This window comes from Cherax quadricarinatus, chromosome 7, assembly GCF_038502225.1.
Source record: "Cherax quadricarinatus isolate ZL_2023a chromosome 7, ASM3850222v1, whole genome shotgun sequence".
NCBI classification, from domain to species: Eukaryota; Metazoa; Arthropoda; class Malacostraca; order Decapoda; family Parastacidae; genus Cherax; species Cherax quadricarinatus.
The window spans coordinates 4,249,363-4,267,038 of record NC_091298.1 but is presented as its reverse complement, the minus strand read 5'-3'; the positions used below and the strand labels follow the sequence as shown (position 1 = coordinate 4,267,038).

Below are 17,676 nucleotides of genomic sequence, written 5' to 3'. Positions count from 1 at the left end.
TCGAGAAGCAAGGCGCCTGACGCTTATATAGTAATGTCCCATCTCTTTGGGTAGGACCTACTTCCACTGGGGAATCCCGCCTACCAGTGACTATGCCCTCGTCTGCTACCCGTCCCATTTCCACCTGACATTACTATATAAGCGTCAGGCGCCTTGCTTCTCCTTCAGAATCTCCACGACTATGGTGCTCTTCGCACCTACTGCTAGGTTGAGGGACTGATTACCTCATCTTCTGTACATAGTTCTCCTGTCTTCAAGTTATGTCCTGGAATTTGTATTGATAAAGCCACTGGATGGCGAAACGTTTACAGTAAAGATACCCAATGTTGCACATGTGTCTCAATTTCATCTTGTCGGTATTGTGTACCATTCTTGTACAACCCTACTGTGGAAAATTGCATTTATCTGAATGCATTATTATATACATAACAGTAAATGAAGATTGATAATTATTATTTATCAGTTAGACAAGTAGGAATTTGGGACACCTAGGTCGCAAAAAAATGTCCCCCTTCAATACCTACAACTGTCATATCCACAAGTTGCTCTGGACCTATTAATTAAATGAAATATACATCACCAGGAATGCTGGTGAATATATAAATTTGTGGACTGTATATTAAAATTAAAAAAATGATTGTATATAAACACATTTACATAACAGAAGGAAAATATATCTTAATATCACTCACCAATTTGACTGGATATTAAGTTGTATCATACTCAGAAAAACCTCACTAACTAAATTTATGAAAACACTGGCCAGAATTATACACAAATCTAGAGAGCTTATCTGAGGTTCCTGGAGCTGTCTTGTCCAGTCATCTGATATCTCAAGTTATGCAGGAATGCATGTCCAACAATTTCGCCTCCTATTTGAGAGGCGTCAATCCAATTTTAACCTCTAGAGCACAAAAATTCTTCCCATTATATTACTGTTGTATCCAATTCAAAACCAAGATGGCGAGTGTCTCGTCTGTTCAGACGCAGGCTTTCCGTTTTCTATGACATAAATATTATTAAATACAGTATGGCCATCTATTTACATATAAATACTGAATTTTTGGAAAATATATACAGTATTTTCCACACTGCAGCCGGCCGGAGTTCGTTGCTAAACTATTCAAATTACTCCTTCCTTTAGGAGACGATTCTAGCCAGTCCTGGCTTGAGTGGCTGTTCTCCTAGTAGGTCTTACTACGATTTCATCTTCCAGCATCACTTGGTCTGCGTTATCTTCCATATCACTCGTGTCACTTTCCCTCAGATTTTCATTTACGTTTGATTGAACACCAAATTCCAAGGGAATCAATTTATTAATTGTGTGTAAACTTTCCTGGCCACGACATAACACTTTGACATTTCTGACAACACCTTGTGCATCTGGGTACAATGTCAAGAGGCCACAATGTTCGATGTTTTTCAGTGTCAATTAACACAATGTCACCTGGTCGAATGGTCTGTCGATTTACTGCCTCTGTCGCACCATAAAAGTGTTCACGTAGTGTAAGAAGATATTCCTTACGCCACACATTAGACCAATGATCAATTACTTTATTTAACATTTTAAATTTATTTCACAACACCCGCATCATTGTAATCTTCATCACTTTCTTCCGGATTGGCACTGGACAAGCACCTAAAGTCGGTTCCTGACCAGCCGGGGTGTGTCTCGTACGTTGGTTTGCGTGCAGCCAGCAGCAACAGCCTGGTTGATCAGGCTCTGATCTACCAGGAGGCCTGGTCACAGACCGGGCCGCGGGGGCGTTGACCCACGGAACTCTCTCCAGGTAAACTCCAGGTAGACAGGGGCAGCTTCCAATTTCCTTCCACATATTAGGTGAGAAGGTGTTAATACATCTGCATCAGGTGTATCACTCATGTACGAGAGAGGCCTATTATTTATACGATTTTCTGCCTCCACTAACACTGCACGGAATTTTTCCAAATCAATTCTCTTCCGGTGTAGTACTTTGCAGAGACAGCTCTTCACTGTGCCTATCAGTCTTTCGTACAGCCCCCCCTGCCAAGGGGCTCTAGGAGTAATAAATTTCCAGGTACACCCTCGCTGGGTTAACAGAGATTGAACATAGTTACTATTATTTAATTCTATCAAGTGTTGAGGACCTGCTACAAAATTTGTGGCATTATCCGAAATCATAAACCTCGCACAGAATCTCCTAGCTGCAAATTTTCGAAACAGCTGTATAAACTGTTCTGCAGACAAGTCCTGTGCCACTTCTAAATGAACTGCCCTAGTAGCAGTACAGGTGAACAAACAAACATACACTTTCCGTGGAACACCATTTGACGTACCTGTTAAAATTTGGGCAGTAAGATAGGGTGTTTAGCATAATCACCCAATTCAGCATTTTGTAACCTACCTCTGCACCTAATTACACTGTTCTCTAAATACAGCCCCAATTTCTCTATTATGGAACCTTTCACAATTTTTCTTTTCATCATCAATTTAATCTCATTTCCATAGATTTCCTCCTGTACCCTCTTTATCCAAAATTCAAGAGGATGTGGAAACTTATATGATATATTCACCTTGTTTAGAAATTTAAACACCAACTTAGTTATATTGATTAGTTTAGGTAAAGAAGAATACCTATTTATATCAATGGCTAAGGAAGGACAAACTATTGGAGCGGTGGTCACAGTAATTTCAACAGGAGCAATATACGCCTTTTGTACAGGCCAATTAGCTTTATTTACCAACCAGCTCGGTCCTTTAAACCATGATACAGCATTTACAAATTTAGCATAAGATAAACCTCGAGACAAGAAATCAGCTGGATTCTCCTCACCAGGTATATGATTAAATGTTAACATATGCTGACCCAAACTATTATACTTCTCTTGCATCTGATTAATTTCAGCGACTCTGTTTTGTATGTACACAATTTTACTGTTTCCATTACGAATCCATTGTAAGGATACCTCATTATCAGACCAAATTACAGTGTCGCTAATATTTATCTCCTGCAACTTATTTCTTATATAATTAGCTAATTTGACACCTACATAAATGGCTGTTAATTCCAACTGAGGTAAGGTACGTGATTTAATTGGAGACACTTTAGCCTTAGACATAACAAGAGAAATAACACTATTACATTGAAGGTAAGCAACTGCTCCATATGCCAATTTTGAAGCATCACAAAAAATGTGGAGTACATTTTTCCCATTTGGATTGGCCACCTGGCGTGGGAACTCCAACATTGGAATTTTTTCATAATCACCAATTAATTCATCCCACCTGTTAATGAATTCCTCAGGTAGAATTTCATCCCAAGCACATTTAAGTTTCCATGCTTCCTGAATTAATAATTTCCCTCTTATAGTAAGGGGTGACACTAAACCTAGTGGATCAAAACATTTGGAAACTTCAGCAAGCAAAACTCTCTTAGTTAATTTATTGGGCATACTGTAATTATTAGGTTTTAACATTAACAAATCTCTCTCAGTATCCCAAGTTAAACCCAATACATTACTACATTTTTGCACTTTATCTCCAGGGTAATCTATACTTATTTTGTCCTTCAATTTGGACGAATTACTATTCCATTCTCTCAGAGGCATATTTGCACTTTGCATTATTTTATTAGCCTCTCCATAAGTCATTAACAGTTCCTCTTCAGTTGACGTCACACCTACCTGGAGTTTACCTGGAGAGAGTTCCGAGGGTCAACGCCCCCGCAGCCAGGTCTGTGACCAGGCCTCCTGGAGTTTACCTGGAGAGAGTTCCGGGGGTCAACGCCCCCGTGGCCCAGTCTGTGACCAGGCCTCCTGGTGGATCAGAGCCTGATCAACCAGGCTGTTACTGCTGGCTGCACGCAAACCAATGTACGAGCCACAGCCCGGCTGATCAGGAACCGATTTTAGGTGCTAGTCCAGTGCCAGCTTGAAGACTGCCAGGGGTCTGTTGGTAATCCCCCTTATGTATGCTGGGAGGCAGTTGAACAGTCTCAGGCCCCTGACACTTATTGTATGGTCTCTTAACATGCTAGTGACACCCCTGCTTTTCATTCTGGGATGTTGCATCGTCTGCCAAGTCTTTTGCTTTCGTAGTGAGTGATTTTCGTGTGCAAGTTCGGTACTAGTCCCTCTAGGATTTTCCAGGTGTATATTATCATGTATCTCTCCCGCCTGCGTTCCAGGGAATACAGGTTTAGGAACCTCAAGCGCTCCCAGTAATTGAGGTGTTTTATCTCCGTTATGCGTGCCGTGAAGGTTCTCTGTACATTTTCTAGGTCAGCAATTTCACCTGCCTTGAAAGGTGCTGTTAGTGTGCAGCAATATTCCAGCCTAGATAGAACAAGTGACCTGAAGAGTGTCATCATGGGCTTGGCCTCCCTAGTTTTGAAGGTTCTCATTATCCATCCTGTCATTTTTCTAGCAGATGTGATTGATACAATGTTATGGTCCTTGAAGGTGAGATCCTCCCAGGAAATTGTCCACATAAAATTGTTTGCTCATTACTTTACTCAATGGACTTCCCGTACATTTAAGGTGTGCATTTATCGTCGCTTGAAGTAGGAACGGACTGGATGTAGCACCAAATAATACGCTCCTAAAGCGAAAGGTTTTCAGAGGGCTAAGGGGGTCAATAGGATTCTCAGGCCATAAGAAGTGGGTACAATCCCGGTCAGCCTCTTGTAAACCCACTCTTAGGAAAGCTTTACTTATGTCAGCCGTAAAGGCATATTTTTTCATCCCGAAATTTAATAAAATATCTCCTAATTTTTCCATTAACGACGGACCAGTCATCAAACAGTCATTTAAACTAGGTACATTTTTGTTACTCCTGGCACTACAATTAAACACAATTCTCAGAGGAGTGGTCTTAGAATCCTTCTTCACTCCGTGATGTGGCAAATAGTGACCATAAATTTTGGCTTGCTCAGGAGGTACCTCTTCTATAAATTTATTAATTAACTGCTCAGCAATTATATCATTATAGGCAGTTAACAATTCTGGTGTCTTACTCAGTTCGCGGAGCTGAGCTTTTAACTGCCCATATGCCATTCTGTAATTAGTGGGCAATTCTGGATGGTTCAATATCCACGGAAGTCGTACCCAGTATTGTCCAGATTCAAATTTTACATCTCTCAGGTATTGCTCCTGAGTAAAAGAATCGTCTGGACTTTCTTCATTTACATTTATTCCAATGCTGTCTAATTCCCACAATTTATGCACTGGCTCAACATCATCCTCTATGGAAGAATTATACTGGGGTACGATTTCATGAGTAAGACACACAGTTATGGTATTTGTAGTTTCCTCTAGTCATGAATTATTATTACGAGGAATCCTACCATACATTACATGGCCTCCTGCAGTCTTCAAAAGGGTGACACCACATTTCTTTACCATACCCTTTACAAAGGAGGCATAATAGTCACTACCTATCAAAATATTTATTGGGCCTACAGAATCATCACTTACACCAGAAGGTGCTAAATTTACATTATGTGAAAGTCTTTCTGTAGCTTTACTAAGCCCTACTGTAGATATTTTCTCTGGAAGTCTATCTACAATTACTGCATTACACGTTTTTTCTCATTGCCCAACCTGACAGTTACATAAACAGTGTCATACAATTGAGTCCTTTTATCCGAGAGAAAACCAGATAATTTTAAAGTTGTGGGATCTCCCATCTGTACTTTCATACCATCAAGACATTTACGTTTTATGAAAGTATGCTGGGATCCCTGGTCCAATAATGCATTTACATTTTTTGATTTATGCCTTTTATCATCAATTTTTACCTGTAACACAGGTAAGGCTACTTCAGCAAAACCATCATTATTAACATTAGCAGCAATTTTTACATTAGCTACTGTTGTGTCAGGATTGTCAACATTATCATTATTATCAACATTATCATATAGACCCTTACACATGACTATATGGTGTCTTCCTTTGTGGCATTGATAACAGAAGTTTAATTTGGCATAACAATCCTTTACATTGTGATTACCTAAACACCTGATACATCTGTCAAGTTCCTCCAATCTTTCAACTTTATCATTCCATGAATTGTATGCAGATGAATGGTTCAGAGAACCGACATGTTGATAAATTAGACACATGTGCAACTCTTGGGTATCTTTATTGAGGAAACGTTTCGCCACACAGTGGCTTCATCAGTCCATACAAAGGAGAAACTTGAAGAACAGGAGCGTGGCCGTGGCTAGCTGGAGATTCGTCTGTAAAAACTTGCATTTGTGGTCACAGAGGTGCCTGTGCTAACCTTCCTATGGTGTAGAAATATATCTAGTTGGATGAATCTTATTGTGGCTAGCTGGTCTAGTGGCTAACGCGACGGGCTGGAGTTTTGAGACTCTATGACCGCGGGTTCAATCCCGGCCGGGGGTATGGTTTGTTTGCAATCGTGTCATTACGATTTTTTGAGTCATACAGGGTCTAAAGCCAGCAATAAACAACAAAATACCTTTCATCCGTGGACTGCTTGCAGAGGCAAAGGCAATGTTCGCGGCTTTCACTGAGACCCACATAAAGGATCACTTAGACAACGAAATATGGATCCCAGGTTACAACCTATACAGAAGTGACAGAGTGAACAGGCAAAAAAAAGGGGGGGGGGGGTTGGCCTGTACATTGCAGAGTCACTTGTTTGCACAGAACTGCTAAATGCCTCAAATGATGTAGTGGAAGTTTTAGCAGTAAAGGTCGAGAACCGAAACCTAGTCATTGTGGTAGTCTACAAGCCTCCGGATGCAACATCCCAGTAATTCCAGGAAAAGCTGTTAAAAATTGACCACTGTCTGGAAAATCTTCCAGCTCCTGCACCCAACATCTTGCTCCTGGGGGATTTCAACTTAAGGCATCTAAAATGGAGGAATATAGCAAATAATATTGTTGCAGTAATAACACCAGGAGGCAGCTCTGATGAAAACTCACACTCACACGAGCTTTTAAATCTCTTCACAAAATTCAATTTAAACCATCAAATAATAGAGCCTACTAGACTGGAGAATACACTAGACCTCATCTTCACTAACAATGATGATCTGATAAGAAATGTCACCATATCAAAAACAATATACTCAGATCACAACATAATTGAGGTTCAGACATGTATACGTGGAGCCCCAGACCGACATAATGAGACTAGTCACGAGGGAGCATTCACCAAATTCAACTTCAATAACAAAAACATAAAGTGGGACCAAGTAAACCAAGTCCTAACCGATATAAGCTGGGAAGATATACTAAGCAACACAGACCCCAACGTATGCCTAGAACAGATTAACTTGGTGGCACTCGATGTATGCACAAGGCTTATTCCTCTAAGAAAAAGGAGGAGTAGATGTAAAATAGAAAGAGACAGGCGCTCCCTTTACAGGCGACGGAAAAGAATAACAGAGCAGCTAAAAGAGGTCAATATATCTGAAATGCGTAGGGAGACACTGGTCAGAGAAATAGCAAACATCGAACTCAAGCTAAAGGAATCTTATAGGAGTCAGGAATCGCGGGAAGAACTAAAAGCCATAAATGAAATCGAAAGAAACCCAAAGTATTTCTTCTCCTATGCCAAATCAAAGTAGAGAACAACATCCAGTATTGGGCCCCTACTTAAACAAGATGAGTCCTACACAGATGACAGCAAGGAAATGAGTGAGCTACTCAAGTCCCAATATGACTCAGTTTTTAGCAAGCCGCTAACCAGACTGAGAGTCGAAGATCAAAACGAATTTTTTATGAGAGAGCCACAAAATTTGGTTAACACAAGCCTATCCGATGTTATCCTGACGCCAAATGACTTCGAACAGGTGATAAATGACATGCCTATGCACTCTGCCCCAGGGCCAGACTCATGGAACTCCGTGTTCATCAAGAACTGCAAGAAGCCCCAATCACGAGCCTTTTCCATCCTATGGAGAGGGAGCATGGACACGGGGGTCGTCCCACAGTTACTAAAAACAACAGACATAGCCCCACTCCACAAAGGGGGCAGTAAAGCAACAGCAAAGAACTACAGACCGATAGCACTAACATCCCATATCATAAAAATCTTTGAAAGGGTCCTAAGAAGCAAGATCACCACCCATCTAGAAACCCATCAGTTACACAACCCAGGGCAACATGGGTTTAGAACAGGTCGCTCCTGTCTGTCTCAACTATTGGATCACTACGACAAGGTCCTAAATGCACTAGAAGATAAAAAGAATGCAGATGTAATATATACAGACTTTGCAAAAGCCTTCGACAAGTGTGACCATGGCGTAATAGCGCACAAAATGCGTGCTAAAGGAATAACAGGAAAAGTCGGTCGATGGATCTATAATTTCCTCACTAACAGAACACAGAGAGTAGTCGTCAACAGAGTAAAGTCTGAGTCAGCTACGGTGAAAAGCTCTGTTCCACAAGGCACAGTACTCGCTCCCATCTTGTTCCTCATCCTCATATCCGACATAGACAAGGATGTCAGCCACAGCACCGTGTCTTCCTTTGCAGATGACACCCGAATCTGCATGACAGTGTCTTCCATTGCAGACACTGCAAGGCTCTAGGCGGACATCAACCAAATCTTTCAGTGGGCTGCAGAAAACAATATGAAGTTCAACGATGAGAAATTTCAATTACTCAGATATGGTAAACATGAGGAAATTAAATCTTCATCAGAGTACAAAACAAATTCTGGCCACAAAATAGAGCGAAACACCAACGTCAAAGACTTGGGAGTGATTATGTCGGAGGATCTCACCTTCAAGGACCATAACATTGTATCAATCGCATCTGCTAGAAAAATGACAGGATGGATAATGAGAACCTTCAAAACTAGGGAGGCCAAGCCCATGATGACACTCTTCAGGTCACTTGTTCTATCTAGGCTGGAATATTGCTGCACACTAACAGCACCTTTCAAGGCAGGTGAAATTGCCGACCTAGAAAATGTACAGAGAACTTTCACGGCGCGCATAACGGAGATAAAACACCTCAATTACTGGGAGCGCTTGAGGTTCCTAAACCTGTATTCCCTGGAACGCAGGAGGGAGAGATACATGATTATATACACCTGGAAAATCCTAGAGGGACTAGTACCGAACTTGCACACGAAAATCACTCACTACGAAAGCAAAAGACTTGGCAGACGATGCACCATCCCCCCAATGAAAAGCAGGGGTGTCACTAGCACGTTAAGAGACCATACAATAAGTGTCAGGGGCCCGAGACTGTTCAACTGCCTCCCAGCACACATAAGGGGGATTACCAACAGACCCCTGGCAGTCTTCAAGCTGGCACTGGACAAGCACCTAAAGTCAGTTCCTGATCAGCCGGGCTGTGGCTCGTACGTTGGTTTGCGTGCAGCCAGCAGCAACAGCCTGGTTGATCAGGCGCTGATCCACCAGGAGGCCTGGTCACAGACCGGGCCTCGGGGGCGTTGACCCCCGAAACTCTCTCCAGGTAAACTCTCTCCAGGTATGGCGTAATAGCGCACAAAATGCGTGCTAAAGGGATAACAGGAAAAGTCGGTCGATGGATCTATAATTTCCTCACTAACAGAACACAGAGAGTAGTCGTCAACAGAGTAAAGTCCGAGGCAGATACGGTGAAAAGCTGTTCCACAAGGCACAGTACTCGCTCCCATCTTGTTCCTCATCCTCATATCCGACATAGACAAGGATGTCAGCCACAGCACCGTGTCTTCCTTTGCAGATGACACCCGAATCTGCATGACAGTGTCTTCCATTGCAGACACTGCAAGGCTCCAGGCGGACATCAACCGAATCTTTCAGTGGGCTGCAGAAAACAATATGAAGTTCAACGATGAGAAATTTCAATTACTCAGATATGGTAAACACGAGGAAATTAAATCTTCATCAGAGTACAAAACAAATTCTGGCCACAAAATAGAGCGAAACACCAACGTCAAAGACCTGGGAGTGATCATGTAGGAGGATCTCACCTTCAAGGACCATAACATTGTATCAATCGCATCTGCTAGAAAAATGACAGGATGGATAATGAGAACCTTCAAAACTAGGGAGGCCAAGCCCATGATGACACTCTTCAGGTCACTTGTTCTATCTAGGCTGGAATATTGCTGCACACTAACAGCACCTTTCAAGGCAGGTAAAATTGCTGACCTAGAAAATGTACAGAGAACCTTCACAGCGCGCATAACAGAGATAAAACACCTCAATTACTGGGAGCGCTTGATGTTCCTAAACCTGTATTCCCTGGAACGCAGGCGGGAGAGATACATGATTATATACACCTGGAAAATCCTAGAGGGACTAGTACCGAACTTGCACACGAAAATCACTCACAACGAAAGCAAATGACTTGGCAGACGATGCAACATCCCCCCAATGAAAAGCAGGGGTGTCACTAGCACGTTGAGAGACCATACAATAAGTGTCAGGGGCCCGAGACTGTTCAACTGCCTCCCAGCATACATAAGGGGGATTACCAACAGACCCCTGGCAGTCTTCAAGCAGGCACTGGACAAGCACCTAAAGTCGGTAACTGACCAGCCGGGCTGTGGCTCGTACGTGGATTGCGTGTAGCCAGAAGTAACAGCCTGGTTGATCAGGCTCTGATCCACCATGAGGCCTGGTCACAGACCGGGCCGCGGGGGCTTTGACCCCCGGAACTCTCTCCAGGTAAACTCCAGGTCAGACTTTACTCTGTTGACTACTACTCTTTGTGTCCTGTTTGTGAGGAAATTATAGATCCATCTACCAACTTTTCCTGTTATTCCTTTAGCACGCATTTTGTGCGCTATTACGCCATGGTCACACTTGTCGAAGGCTTTTGCAAAGTCTGTGTATACTACATCTGAATTCTTTTTGTCTTCTAGTGCATCTAGGACCTTGTCGTAGTGATCCAGTAGTTGGGACAGACAGGAGCGACCTGCTCTAAACCCCATGTTGCCCTGGGTTGTGTAACTGATGGGTATCTAGATGGGTGAGGATCTTGCTTCTGAGGACCCTTTCAAAGATTTTTAAGATATGGGATGTTAGCGCTATCGGTCTGTAGTTCTTTGCTATATGTATATATATATATATATATATATATATATATATATATATATATATATATATATATATATATATATATATATATATATATATATATATATATATATACGTTACTAATAGTGATTCATTGTTACTGAATTGGTATAACTGAGTCTATTTATTTATCCTTAGGGAGAACTTCCTCATTATCATTGAAATATGCCTACATCATCGTGAATAAGCAAGTTTATTTAGGCACAGGTACACATAAGTACAGTCATTATAACTAGTGTAAATTACCTAGGATAATCTTAAAATGTCAAAGTGACTGATTTCTACTATGGTCCTTGTAATATCTTATTATTTAAACCTTAAAAGTTAAAACAGCTAGCCATGGGCTTTCTGCCTGCAATCAAATGTCACCCATTTTTTTAATTAACTTTGACAACAGGACTCCAGTGGAAATATGTTATCCTAGGTAATCTACATATATGCTGCTATATATATATTTTATGTGTACCTGTACCTGAATGAACTTACTTGACATAATGTTTAAATTACATAAAAAATAAAAGTCGACTAGAGGATGGTGACGCCGTGACGCCACACACACACACACTCACAAGGATAACACCAACACCACCATGACTGATACTAAGGGACAGGTCAGTTTTCTGCCGTTTCTAAACTGTATCTGTTGATATTTGACCATTGAACGACCCAATTTTGGACCCGGGGATCCTGCGGTAATGGTCATTTTAACAGTCATATTGGCATATACCTGAGATATATGGAAGTGTTAAGAGGAGGCTGGTGATGGGTGCCAGTGTGGCCGGTCAAGGTTATTTTGATTATAATAAAATACACAAATGTCGTATTAATAATGGTACATTGCTGACTTAATGTATACCATTAATGATGTGAAGATTTACGATGTGTTTGTTGGTTAGAATTGTATAGTGTAAACTAATTTATTTATTTTATTTTATATCTTTGCAAACAGTACATTGAGATTTTTTATTTACAATAGTGGGTTGCAATACAAAGAGAGCCTCTATTACACCTAGGCATTATGGGCCAACTTAACATTATTGTCTTACAGTCTACTTAACACTAAGGATTATATCATAGTTGTACAGTAGGATAGTAATTATTTCATAGTTGTACAGTAGAATATTAATTATGAATGAATCAAAATTTGTATAATACAAAGATATATTTATATTCAAACATACTTTTTGAGAAAACAATGATTCAATTATATTCCTGTCAACAATGGATAAAAGGTTCAAAGTGATTGTTGAAGTTATGGTGTGGGAGTACTGTACATAAGTGAGTATTTAGCGTTTAGTCTAGGGTGTTTAAGTGGCTTTTGAGAAGAGTCTTAGATTGATTTTTAGGCTGGGTTACTTTAATATCTTCTGGTAATGAATTTCATATTTTGGGGCCCTTTATGTGCATAGTTTTTACACAGTGTGATATGGACATGAGGTATATCAAAGATCAGCCAAGATCAGCTTAGTAGTAGATGGTATCTAGAGCCAATAATAATCGCTGTACAGGTCAGTAATTTTAGTTTGTCTTCCACTTGTCTGTTATGTCTTAAGGTTTGCAACAATATGTTAATGTCCTATTAATTCACGGAAGCTTTTAGGTACAAAATTTTTGCTCTTAGTACAGTCTCAAATTGTACTCGGTCTGATATTTTCTATTTTTTATACATATTTTTAGCATGTTATAGTACACATAAGTAAATAGTATTTACAATTAAAATTTAAAATAAAGTATACCAAGGGTGGGGCTGATAGTGCTGTCCTGGGAGACAGTAATGGTGAAGCTGGAGGTGCTGTCCTGGGAGACAGAAATGGTGAAGTTGGAGATATTGTCCTGGGAGACAGTAATGGTGAAGCTGGAGATTTTGTCCAGGTAGTCGGGAATTATACGCAGGAAGGAATACATATAAATGACCTCATAGAGGACAGGAGCCATAGTAGGGAAACAAGTGTAGTCAAAGATAAGATAAAACCAATATTGCAAACCAGAAATACCGCAGGAAATAGCAAACAAGAGGACTCCAATAGCAATAGTGAGGATAAATTACCAAAAACAACTGGTGGGAGCTCCATTGTTGGTGCTAAGGAGGATAGGAATAAGACAGGGAAACATGCACCAACAGGGAATACAGTCACAGAAACCCAAGGCAAACGGAAACCAAGCCTGTGCACATACTATGCACTTGGTATCTGCTGGCATGGGAAATCTGGAAAAACAGATGGGACATGCAACTATGACCACCCTAGAAAATGTCATGCCCATATGACAACAGGAAAATGCAAACTCCCTTCCTGTAAGCTTTTTCACCCTGAAATGTGTACCTCTTCAGTACAGGAAAGACTGTGCTATAACTTAAATTGCCAGGCATACCATCTAAAGGGGACAAAAAGATACAAAACATCCAGGCCATGGGAAAACCTGGGTAGCCACAGCCACTCAAGAGGGAGAGGTTTTTTAGTACCAGGAAGGAAAAAAAACTGGCAGGAAATGGCAGAAATCGTACACCAAATCCAGTCATTCCTGGAGTGGAACCACAGTCGATGGCCTCCACTCCAAACCAACAGATACAGATACTAATGCCGGAAAAAAAATCCCCCCCCAGTACCAACAATACCACCAGTCCGATAACATTCTTCTTTGCAAATATACAGGGTCTAAAGCCAGCAATAAACAACAAAATACCTTTCATCCGTGGACTGCTTGCAGAGGCAAAGGCAATGTTCGCGGCTTTCACTGAGACCCACATAAAGGATCACTTGGACAACGAAATATGGATCCCAGGTTACAACCTATACAGATGTGACAGAGTGAACAGGCAAAAGGGGGGGGTTGGCCTGTACATTGCAGAGTCACTTGTTTGCACAGAACTGCTTAATGCCTCAAATGACGTAGTGGAAGTTTTAGCAGTAAAGGTCGAGAACCAAAACCTAGTCATTGTGGTAGTCTACAAGCCTCCGGATGCAACATCCCAGCAATTCCAGGAACAGCTGTTAAAAATTGACCACTGTCTGGAAAATCTTCCAGCTCCTGCACCCAACATCTTGCTCCTGGGGGATTTCAACTTAAGGCACCTAAAATGGAGGAATATAGCAAATAATATTGTTGCAGTAATAACACCAGGAGGCAGCTCTGATGAAAACTCACACTCACACGAGCTTTTAAATCTCTGCACAAAATTCAATTTAAACCAGCAAATAATAGAGCCTACTAGACTGGAGAATACACTAGACCTCATCTTCACTAACAATGATGATCTGATAAGAAATGTCACCATATCAAAAACAATATACTCAGATCACAACATAATTGAGGTTCAGACATGTATGCGTGGAGCCCCAGACTGACAAAATGAGACTAGTCACGAGGGAGCATTCACCAAATTCAACTTCAATAACAAAAACATAAAGTGGGACCAAGTAAACCAAGTCCTAACCGATATAAGCTGGGAAGATATACTAAGCAACACAGACCCAAACTTATGCCTAGAACAGATTAACTCGGTGGCACTCGATGTATGCACAAGGCTTATTCCTCTAAGAAAAAGGAGGAGTAGATGTAAAATAGAAAGAGACAGGCGCTCCCTTTACAGGCGACGGAAAAGAATAACAGAGCGGCTAAAAGAGGTCAATATATCAGAAATGCGCAGGGAGACACTGGTCAGAGAAATAGCAAGCATCGAACTTAAGCTAAAAGAATCCTTTAGGAGTCAGGAATCGCGGGAAGAACTAAAAGCCATAAATGAAATCGAAAGAAACCCAAAGTATTTCTTCTCCTATGCCAAATCAAAATCGAGAACAACGTCCAGTATTGGGCCCCTACTTAAACAAGATGGGTCCTACACAGATGACAGCAAGGAAATGAGTGAGCTACTCAAGTCCCAATATGACTCAGTTTTTAGCAAGCCGCTAACCAGACTGAGAGTCGAAGATCAAAATGAATTTTTTATGAGAGAGCCACAAAATTTGATTAACACAAGCCTATCCGATGTTATCCTGACGCCAAATGACTTCGAACAGGCGATAAATGACATGCCCATGCACTCTGCCCCAGGGCCAGACTCATGGAACTCTGTGTTCATCAAGAACTGCAAGAAGCCCCTATCACGAGCCTTTTCCATCCTATGGAGAGGGAGCATGGACACGGGGGTCGTCCCTCAGTTACTAAAAACAACAGACATAGCCCCACTCCACAAAGGGGGCAGTAAAGCAACAGCAAAGAACTACAGACCAATAGCACTAACATCCCATATCATAAAAATCTTTGAAAGGGTCCTAAGAAGCAAGATCACCACCCATCTAGAAACCCATCAGTTACACAACCCAGGGCAACATGGGTTTAGAACAGGTCGCTCCTGTCTGTCTCAACTACTGGATCACTACGACAAGGTCCTAAATGCACTAGAAGACAAAAAGAATGCAGATGTAATATATACAGACTTTGCAAAAGCCTTCGACAAGTGTGACCATGGCGTAATAGCGCACAAAATGCGCGCTAAAGGAATAACAGGAAAAGTTGGTCGATGGATCTATAATTTCCTCACTAACAGAACACAGAGAGTAGTCGTCAACAGAGTAAAGTCCGAGGCAGCTACGGTGAAAAGCTCTGTTCCACAAGGCACAGTACTAGCTCCCATCTTGTTCCTCATCCTCATATCCGACATAGACAAGGATGTCAGCCACAGCACCGTGTCTTCCTTTGCAGATGACACCCGAATCTGCATGACAGTGTCTTCCATTGCAGACACTGCAAGGCTCCAGGCGGACATCAACCAAATCTTTCAGTGGGCTGCAGAAAACAATATGAAGTTCAACGATGAGAAATTTCAATTACTCAGATATGGTAAACATGAGGAAATTAAATCTTCATCAGAGTACAAAACAAATTCTGGCCACAAAATAGAGCGAAACACCAACGTCAAAGACCTGGGAGTGATTATGTCGGAGGATCTCACCTTCAAGGACCATAACATTGTATCAATCGCATCTGCTAGAAAAATGACAGGATGGATAATGAGAACCTTCAAAACTAGGGAGGCCAAGCCCATGATGACACTCTTCAGGTCACTTGTTCTATCTAGGCTGGAATATTGCTGCACTCTAACAGCACCTTTCAAGGCAGGTGAAATTGCCGACCTAGAAAATGTACAGAGAACTTTCACGGCGCGCATAACGGAGATAAAACACCTCAATTACTGGGAGCGCTTGAGGTTTCTAAACCTGTATTCCCTGGAACGCAGGAGGGAGAGATACATGATTATATACACCTGGAAAATCCTAGAGGGACTAGTACCGAACTTGCACACGAAAATCACTCACTACGAAAGCAAAAGACTTGGCAGACGATGCACCATCCCCCCAATGAAAAGCAGGGGTGTCACTAGCACGTTAAGAGACCATACAATAAGTGTCAGGGGACCGAGACTGTTCAACTGCCTCCCAGCACACATAAGGGGGATTACCAACAGACCCCTGGCAGTCTTCAAGCTGGCACTGGACAAGCACCTAAAGTCAGTTCCTGATCAGCCGGGCTGTGGCTCGTACGTTGGTTTGCGTGCAGCCAGCAGCAACAGCCTGGTTGATCAGGCGCTGATCCACCAGGAGGCCTGGTCACAGACCGGGCCGCGGGGGCGTTGACCCCCGAAACTCTCTCCAGGTAAACTCCAGGTAAGGGTGGCATATTGGTTGGGCTATTGTAGATGTACAAGCTATTTAGGTTTTCTTATCTCTTATCTTAAGTGTAAATTTCGCAATAGTCTTGAAGGTCACATTATGTAAATTTAAGCCATGGTTAAATATGTCGATGTAGCTTATTTCCGTTAGAATAAGTTAAATCTGGCCTTCAGGGGACATGATGCCATTGAAAGACTCTTGATCCAAGGAATTAGACCTATCATACCTTTAGTTGAATCAAACCTAATTATGTCGGTCTCCAGGTACTGTATAACCCCTACAGGTTTAGCTGTTTTAAAAGAAATATCTTTTATTGTGATTTTTATTATTAATTAACCAAGTAAATTTTCAGTACATGTATAGTATAGGCTAAGTTTTGCCTGAGATGCTATGCCTTCTTTGGGTCTTAAGTTTTTGTATGTCCTGTGCAGTAATTACGAAATTTAGATTAGCATCTGCATTTGTATTTGACCAATGTTAATAACCACAAATGTTGGAGCAAATTGTCTAAGTAAAACTTGCAACAAATTGTTCTTTCAAAAATTCCACTAAGGCTTCCCAAAATGCCTTTTCTGTTCCAGTTGTAAACTATTGTTTAGAGAAAAGTTTATTTTTATTTTATACAATAATTGCACACATTTTGGAACCAATGTATAAATTTATAATGCCTGTAAAATTATATAGCTCACCATGGATTTGATCTCCATCTGTTCTGCGACATATTTTTTGAATGACTCGCATGACAGGAAAAAAGACTTAATTATTGCATCTATTAAAGTAAAGAAAGAGGTATACATAAACGAGTGTCTTACCAAAAAACGTCAGAACCTCCTGTATAGAGTCAGAAAACTTGAGCGGGAGAATAATGACACAATACACCAATGCTTCACACGGGATGGGAAAATTCTTGTTAGGAAAACAAATGTAGGTCAACTGTACACAATCACGAAGGA

The 17,676-nt window shown here is 41.3% G+C and overlaps 1 protein-coding gene across 1 annotated transcript in view; it reads left to right on the top strand.

Annotated features, from left to right (window-relative positions):
• Positions 1 to 11,575: 11,575 nt before the first annotated feature.
• Positions 11,576 to 17,676, top strand: part of Fdh (alcohol dehydrogenase class-3 Fdh) — a 29,438-nt gene continuing 23,337 nt past the window's right edge. Inside the window, exon 1 of the mRNA XM_070082233.1 lies at positions 11,576 to 11,665. Within this exon, the coding sequence (XP_069938334.1) occupies positions 11,645 to 11,665 (21 nt within the window). The 5' untranslated portion in view covers positions 11,576 to 11,644. The remainder of the gene's footprint in view (positions 11,666 to 17,676) is intronic.